At 30.6% G+C, this 8,359-nt stretch overlaps 2 protein-coding genes across 2 annotated transcripts; both read left to right on the top strand.

Annotated features, from left to right (window-relative positions):
- Positions 1–1,862: 1,862 nt before the first annotated feature.
- LOC111683718 lies at positions 1,863–2,568 on the top strand. Its single transcript, XM_023445818.2, has 3 exons — positions 1,863–2,041; positions 2,102–2,207; positions 2,267–2,568. Exons 1-3 carry the CDS (start codon positions 1,868–1,870, stop codon positions 2,548–2,550), a joined length of 564 nt encoding a protein of 187 aa, XP_023301586.2. The 5' UTR covers positions 1,863–1,867; the 3' UTR covers positions 2,551–2,568.
- A 4,775-nt stretch (positions 2,569–7,343) lies between these two features.
- LOC124419735 lies at positions 7,344–8,130 on the top strand. The gene is made up of 3 exons (XM_046950273.1): positions 7,344–7,520; positions 7,584–7,689; positions 7,753–8,130. The coding sequence occupies exons 1-3, from the start codon at positions 7,377–7,379 to the stop codon at positions 8,055–8,057; spliced, it is 555 nt and encodes a 184-aa protein (XP_046806229.1). The 5' UTR covers positions 7,344–7,376; the 3' UTR covers positions 8,058–8,130.
- The last annotated feature ends 229 nt before the right edge of the window (positions 8,131–8,359 follow it).

Raw genomic sequence — 8,359 nt, 5'->3', positions numbered from 1 at the left:
TCAAGAGTGTTTAGCCTTATGCCGGCTATTTAGGAAATTTTTACTAAGCGAAGCCGGTGTTTCGGAAGTTATTTCATTTCATTGGGGCTTTTTTTCATTTTTAATTTGGGGAATTATTTCATAATGAAACAAGTCCCCAAATTTGAGGACTTTTTTAATTTTTGTTTTGGGGAATTATTTCGTGGGGAGTTATTGTATGACGCCGTTACTTAAGCCATTTATTGTTGAAAAATTTGTGAGGGGCTTTTTATAGGGGTCCAATAATTATAAAGTACATGAGGGTCATCAAGACTAGTAAGGAACTTGGTTTTTCAAATGTCTGTCGAGATATGAGTATATTAAACATAATTATGAACTAAACTCGCCGAATAGGGCTTCAGTTGTGTGGAGGCTAGGTGAAATAATGGGCGCTGCGAATTGTGGCCCCAGGTAAAATGGCCCCAAAACATAAAACGAAATATGGCCTCAACAAAGATACAGGAAAAAACAAGAAATTTTTGTTTTTTTTTATATATTTTTTGGGGTATTTCAACATTTTTACATTTGGGGTAATACTGCATTTTGCAAAAAATAAAAATGACCCCAATATTGTGAAATGAAGAAATACCCCAAAACAAAACTTTTTCTCCTTTGGGGCTAATTTTCATTCTTAAATTTTGTAAAATAAGTGAATATTAAAATATTAAAAAGGGACCTAAAAAACCATATAATAATTAGGGTTGATCTTTCATTATTACTATTTTTAAATATTTTATAAAAAATCAGAACATTATCGCGCGATATTTTTTACATAAAATACAACAACTAATATTACATAAAATATTTTTTTATTAAATCGCGCGATTTTAAAAAAAATATTTTATGTAATATTAGTTGTTGTATTTTCATAAAATTATTATAAATGAAATTTTATAAATATATTAGCATATATTTGAGGTGGGGTGTCATAATGTCCATTGACGTTATGACACACCAAAAAGTTTCATAGTGTCCATGGACGTTATGACAATTTTTAAAAGTGTTTTAATGTCCATTGACAATGTATCACTTTTGAAACAGAACTGTATTTGAAAATTTGTAAAGAATTTAAGAAAGGGACACTCTTACCCCCAAAGGAATTTATCCTAAATTTGGTGTTGTTGCATTTTAGTTTCCATATAAAAAGTGTTCCGGATAGCCGGCCTTTGGCCGGGCGCAGGGGTTTTAAACTCTGGGGTATTTCGAATACCGGCTTCGCTAAATTAAACCTTTTTTGTTAAATGGACTCTTTGAAATCCATGGACTTTACATTGCTTATATGCATTGTGACACTTTTGAAATTGTTATAACGTCCATGTACACTAGACTCAATTTAGTGAGTCATAACGCCCATGGAATATATGACACTGGACTTCATGACACGCCACCTATATATGAATTAAAATTAAATGGGGTGAAATTTCATTTACGTTTTTAAGGTAATTGTTCATTACGAAAAATTAACCCAATATTTGAGGCCACTTTTCATTTCAACCTTGGGAAGATTTTTCATTAATTTTGGGGTGACTTTTCTTAAAAAAATGTTAGGGTTATATTTCATAATGAATATAACCCAACATTGGGGCAATTTTTCGTTTTATATTTTGGGGCCATTTTACCTGGGGCCATAATACGCAGCCCTACAAAAAACTTTAGGCCCCCTGATTTCTGTAATTTACAAAATATTGTAAGCGTTTGTGGTTAGTGTGAAATTTATTCATGAGAAAAGTATTTACGGTTTCTTTCAACATTTGTTCTACATAAATATTATTTTTTATTAATATAAATATATATGTACTTTTTTATTTCCTTCCATTAAAACTAATCATCATTTACATTTGTAATCTCCATGAAAAAACATCATACAAAAGTTTTGCAAAATATGAAATTAAATTTTTTAACAGTGATTATATCAGTGCTTCTTCCAAGAGCAATAGTAATTAATGCTGTGAATACTGTTGGGAATGATTCGAAATGGTTTTTATTCAATGAAGATTTGTTTTATATAAATCCTCAAAATGATGTAAGTTCAAATTTTTAAGTAAACCACTAAATACTTAAAAAATCTATAACTTATATTTAGTTTTCATCAAAAGCGGCTCAAATATTTTGTATAGAAAACGATATGGTTTATATGATAGAACCCACGGAATATATAGGATTAGGAAAATTATTGTCTAAATATTATGGTGAATTAACTATTTATGAAATTATTTATAAATTTATTATATTAAAAAAATTGTTTCAGAAAAAATATATCCCTTATGGTTAATAATGGAAGATACGCCCATCTATAAAATTTCTGAAAACTGTACTGCATTGGAAAAGAATGATGTAAACACTATAAGTTGTGCAACTAGATTAGGCCTGATTTGCAAAACGAAAATATTCGGTGGAAGTATACAATACAGAAATGGTACTCATTTAGAAGTGGGAGTTAATGAAATCAACCGCTTTTGTAATCCTTTATCGCATGAGTATGATGAACTACTAGAACATTGTTTAATAAAGTTTAAAAGGCTATTATTATGAGATTAAAGATTATACAAATACAATGGTCACTTGTCTTGATCATGAATTTTATAAATTTTTAAATATTTAAAAGTAAAAAACCACAAGTCGATTGTATGGTTGATTACATTTTAAAATTTAATGTGTAATCTCAAATACATACAACATTTATAAGATAAAATATCGTTAATACCTATTTAAAACAAAATGTGAAGTAAACATCACCACATAGAATGAAAAATTACATTGACAACTAATGATTAAACGGATTATAAAACCACTTTTCAAAACTTGCTCATTGGCATTTTAACTCACGGTGATGTCATTGAAGGCAAGTACTTATCCTTCTCGCTTACAAAGAGGTGGTTGAAGAAGTAGTTTTCAATTGCTCCACTCACTGCATCATACTTTTGGTTTGTAATTTCTGTAATATAATTGAATTGTGTGCATTATTTCACGGTGGTCCTTTTCAACCACTGGGTGATCTTCTTTTAAGACTCACGACCGCCACATTGTGATTCTTACACGCAGGTGGCAATTTACGTATATGGAATTTCCAGTCCAGTACACGCGCACTTAGCACAAGTATTTGAACTTTCTAATCTCTGACCATTGCTGCCCAGTTGCTTTACTTCCGAGATGCAGAAACATTATTTCCGTTTTCAACCACGCATATGGAATGACCCGCATGCTATTGGCTACCCGTAGCACCAGATTATGTGGTTCTCTGATTCGACCCCATGTTGAATTATTGCAAGAAAAGTCGGAGCAGTGAAGTGCCATCGCCAGTATATAGTTCCGGTAGACTTAAGGTACTGGTAGCACCACTTTTCCCGGGATTGTAATAACATCAAGATGGGATCAAAACAATAGTAAGCATAAATTGATCAACCTAGTGTTTAAAATATGATGGTGTAAAATACTTATTTTGTGATCATATTTCAAGCAGTTGGAAGATTTATGTAATTGGTTCTGTTTTCAATGGAACTACAGCAATTACATTAAAAAATTACTCAAATACTATTCAATGACTAATCTCTTAACTAAGCCTAAATAATTTCAAATAATGAGTAAAATCTGATTTATTTGAAAATAACAATAACAAAATGTACATCAATCATAAATTGGTCAATGACCAATGGTCATTCAGGTGTTCGAAATATGATTTTTATACCCTACACCACTTTAGTGGGGAGGGTATATTGGGTTTGTGCTGATGTTTGTAACATACAAAAATATTCGTCCTATACCCACCTTAAAGTATACCAATCGGCTTAGAATCATTTTCTGAGTCGATTAACTATGTCCGTCGTTCCGCCCGTCTGGCTGGCTGTCCATGTAAACCTTGTGCGCAAGGTTCGGTCCATTATTTCGACTAGCACCCATACAACTGTACCCCCCAAATAAGGCCTTTTGGCTTATAATTAATTTAAATGATCTATTATGTTAACAAAAGTCGACAAAACTTAGTTTTATAGAACTTTAAATGACACTACCGATTTTTGTAATGATCGGGCTCCATTTGACCCTATCCCCCATACAAACTCCCCTTCAGAAAATGACTTAAAGGTCAAAATTCACTTACAAACACTAATAACACTTTTAAATTCTACATAAATAATATTGAAGAAGACTTAACTCCCCCTACCAACATTTTTAAGTATAGGGCCTACTTCCCTTTGAGCCCTCTTAAAAAAATCTCTTTTTTACCAAAAAAAAGTAAAAATATTCCGAAATAAAGTTAAAAAACAAACCAAATGCTTTATTTTTTTAAATAATCCCCATTTTTAACATACATACTGACTGGTGTAGGGTATCATATGGTCGGCTACGACCGACTATACATTCATACTTGTTTTTTATTGTATTCATATGTTGCGCGAATCTTGTAGTAGTTGCGAACATGCATTTTTCCAACATCTTTTTGAGTGCAAAGACAATGTTCAAATTACTCTACCAAAGACTGATAAAAATTGAAAATGAAAACTAAGTACTTAGTTTCTAGTTTATTTCAATTCTAGTTCAGTTCTAATTCAGTTCTAGTTCAGTTCTAGTTCAGTTCTAGTTCAGTTCTAGTTCAGTTCTAGTTCAGTTCTAGTTCAGTTCTAGTTCAGTTCTAGTTCAGTTCTAGTTCAGTTCTAGTTCAGTTCTAGTTCAGTTCTAGTTCAGTTCTAGTTCAGTTCTAATTCAGTTCTAGTTGAGTTCTAGTTCAGTTCTAGTTCAGTTCTAGTTCAGTTCTAGTTCAGTTCTAGTTCAGTTCTAGTTCAGTTCTAGTTCAGTTCTAGTTCAGTTCTAGTTCAGTTCTAGTTCAGTACTAGTTCAGTTCTAGTTCAGTTCTAGTTCAGTTCTAGTTCAGTTCTAGTTCAGTTCTAGTTCAGTTATAGTTCAGCTCTAGTTCAGTTCTAGTTCAGTTCTAGTTTATAAATTTATTTTGTATTTATATTTCGCGCAGTCGGAAGATCAAAAACAGTTTTGCGTTATATTGTATTTGTATGTACCAAGCATTGATATTACTCAGAAAATACTAAAAATGTCTATAATAAGATTATAACTCTAAAACGACCAATAAGTAATTCGGCTCATTAATGACTCAAAAAATATTTAAAAATGTCTCAGTACTGATCAGAAGTGGGGCTCATAAAAGACTCGCTTGGAAGAGTCACATTATGGTACCATTTTTTCCCAACGAATGTATCATTTATGATCTGAAAATGAGCGCAGATATGATTATTTTAATCGTGCAGAAGAGTCGTATATGACTCGAATGTAATCTAAAATTAGAAAAAAATGTTAGCTGATATAAATCCTGGAGTAAATTAGAATCTATAAAATTAGAATTGTTTGGTACTTTTCGTTCTTTAAAAGGCAATTTCTGATTATACCCTACACCACTATAGTGGGGAGGGTATTATAAGTTTGTGCTGATGTTTGTAACACACAAAAATATTGGTCATTTTTTGAGTCGATTAAAACATGTCCGTCCGTCTGTCCGGCTGGCTGGCTGTCCATGTAAACCTTATGCGCAAGTACAGGCCCCAATTTTTTTAAGATTTTAATGAAATTTGGACCCAGCATATTTTCTTTGGCACAGGGACACAGGACCTATTGAAAATGATTAAAATCGGTCCATTATTTCACCTAACCCCCATACAACCGTACCTCCCGATTTAAACTTTTTAAGCCATAATTACGTCAAATATTCTATTATCTCTCTAAAAATTGGCACAAATAAGTTTTTTATAAGTATAAATGACACTGCAGACTTTCGTAATGATCGGCCCTTATTTGACCCTAGCCCCCATACAAACCCCCCTTCAAAAAAATGTGTTAAACGTATAAAATTGTCTTGTAACCATTTGTATAGCAATGAAACTCAACAAAACTAACTGTTATTTAAAAATATATTCTTTTCCCACATTTAAAGAGGATCGGCCCGTATTTGACCTCATTTAGAAAATTTTATTTTTTATCAATAAATTGCTTACATACTTTTGAATTAAGGTAAGATTCAACATAAAAGTTTCTTTATGAAAAATACAAATTTTAAAAATATACTAATGGTGTAGGGTTTTATATGGTCGGCTATGCCCGACTATACATTCCTACTTGTTTTTTATAATATTGAACCTAGAAATATAAAAATGGGACTTTTTGGTATTTTTTTTTTAATTATACCCTACACCACTATAGTGGGGAGGGTATTATACGTTTGTGCTGATGTTTGTAACATACAAAAATATTGGTCCAATACCCACCTTAAAGTATACCGATCGATTCAGAATCATTTTTTGAGTCGATTAAGACATGTCCGTCCGTCCGTCCGTCTGTCCGGCTGGCTGGCTGGCTGGCTGGCTGGCTGTCCATGTAAACCTTGTGCGCAAGGTACAGGCCGCAATTTTCAAGATAATTTGATGAAACAAGGACGAAGCCTATTGAAAATGGTTGAAATCGGTCCATTATTTCACCTAGCCCCCATACAACCGTACCTCCCGATTTGAACTTTTTATGCTATAATTACGTCAAATATTCTGCTATCTCTCTAAAAATTAACACAAATAAGTTTTATATAAGTATAAATGATACTGCGGATTTTCGTAAGGATCGGCCTATATTTGACCCTAGCCCCCATACAAACCCCCCTTCAAAAATTGACTTAAACGTCTAAAATTGGTTTGTAACCATTTGTATCGCAATGAAACTCAACAAAACTAACTGTTATTTAGAAATATATCCTTTTCCCAAATTTACCGAGGATCGGCCCATATTTGACCTATATAATGCCTTATTTAGAAATTTTAGTTTTTTATCAATAAATGGCTTAAATATTTTGGAATTATGGTAATATTCAACATAAAAGTTTCTTTACAAAAAATAAAAATTTTATAAAAAGTAAAAATTTTAAAAATATACTTATGGTGTAGGGTATTATATGGTCGGCCATGCCCGACTATACTTTCCTACTTGTTTTCAATAATATTGAAAACAGAAACATGAGTTTTATATATGTAGAGCCTGGAACAGAACCTCCAAATTTTAAAATGATCTGACCTCACTTGAGCTTAAACAAATGACAAATATAGCTACATACCTGATTTCGATTAATGCGTTTCTTAAATTGTAATGATTTATATAATTTACATAATAACTAAAAATACTTACGGTTAGTTTTGAATTTATTTTTAATTAAAGTATTTGTGGTTTCTCGTAACACATGACGTTTAATTATATTATATTTTTTATTGTATTAAAAATGGGCTTTTTGTTTTTTTCTTTTTATCATAAAACTAATAAACATTTATGTTTAAAATCTCTATTAAAAAACATCGCACAAAATTTAAAAAAAAAACATGAAATTGATTTCATTATTAGTAAATATTTTAGTAATTTTTCAAATTGTAATAGTAATTAAAGGTATTAATAATAATTGGAAAGAATCTAAATGGTTGCTATACAAAGAGGATTTATATTATGTTATTAATACTCCAAATTATGTAAGTTAAATTGCATATTTAATAAAAAAACTTTTTTTAAAAAAACGTTTTAATTATTTACAGTTTTCATATCACGAAGCCCAGATGTTTTGTCTAGACAATGGCATGATCAATTTTATACAGCCAATGGAATATGTTGGATTAGGAATCTTATTAACAGAACAATTTGGTAAATACTTATGCGAAATTAAATTAAATTATTTTATAAATTACAAAAGAAACTTACTTTTAGGAAAAAAATATCCCTTATGGTTATTGGATGAGAAATTTGTATATGGTAGTACGTCAATGAATCCGATTTTTGAAAACTGTACTGCATTAGATAAAAATGAATCGACTAAAATGAATTGTACAACTAAATTAGGTTTAATTTGTAAAGCGACAATTTTCGGAGGAATTATACAATACAGAAATGGTACTCATCTTGAAATGAACATAGATGAAGTCAATCGTTTCTGTAATCCCACATCGAATGAATATGACAAGTTAATAGAATTTTGTTTATTAATGTTTAATCAGCCAATGTTATATGTTTAGAAATATTGAAATCTATAAATAAATTTTAACAATATAATTAGTTTTATTCAGTGAGTTTTATCTCCAATCACAAATTTAAAATCATTTGTTTTTATTTAAATTTCAAATGTAATTTTTAGAATATTGACTAAGTCAAGTTATAGACTAGTGTACTGACTAGCCAATTTAATAGTCTATTTTTTAATTTATGGACTTGTCCATTGATCTAGAAACGTTTTTTGAATGCCTATTGAATATATAATATTTTGATTAACGTTTTTATATGTAGACAAATAAATAAACTAGACAAGTTCATAGACTTC

This window comes from Lucilia cuprina, chromosome 4 (genome assembly GCF_022045245.1).
Source record: "Lucilia cuprina isolate Lc7/37 chromosome 4, ASM2204524v1, whole genome shotgun sequence".
Taxonomy (NCBI): Eukaryota; Metazoa; Arthropoda; class Insecta; order Diptera; family Calliphoridae; genus Lucilia; species Lucilia cuprina.
The sequence above is the reverse complement of the archived record's forward strand: the minus strand, read 5'-3'. Positions and strand labels throughout refer to the sequence as shown.

Coding starts and splice junctions, on each gene's coding strand:
- LOC124419735 (XM_046950273.1), top strand. CDS start 7,377: ATGAAATTGATTTCATTATTAGTAAATATTTTAGTAATTTTTCAAATT. Junction 7,521..7,583: donor TTATTAATACTCCAAATTAT/GTAAGTTAAATT, acceptor AATTATTTACAG/TTTTCATATCACGAAGCCCA. Junction 7,690..7,752: donor CTTATTAACAGAACAATTTG/GTAAATACTTAT, acceptor ACTTACTTTTAG/GAAAAAAATATCCCTTATGG.
- LOC111683718 (XM_023445818.2), top strand. CDS start 1,868: ATGAAAAAACATCATACAAAAGTTTTGCAAAATATGAAATTAAATTTT. Junction 2,042..2,101: donor ATATAAATCCTCAAAATGAT/GTAAGTTCAAAT, acceptor ACTTATATTTAG/TTTTCATCAAAAGCGGCTCA. Junction 2,208..2,266: donor ATTATTGTCTAAATATTATG/GTGAATTAACTA, acceptor AAATTGTTTCAG/AAAAAATATATCCCTTATGG.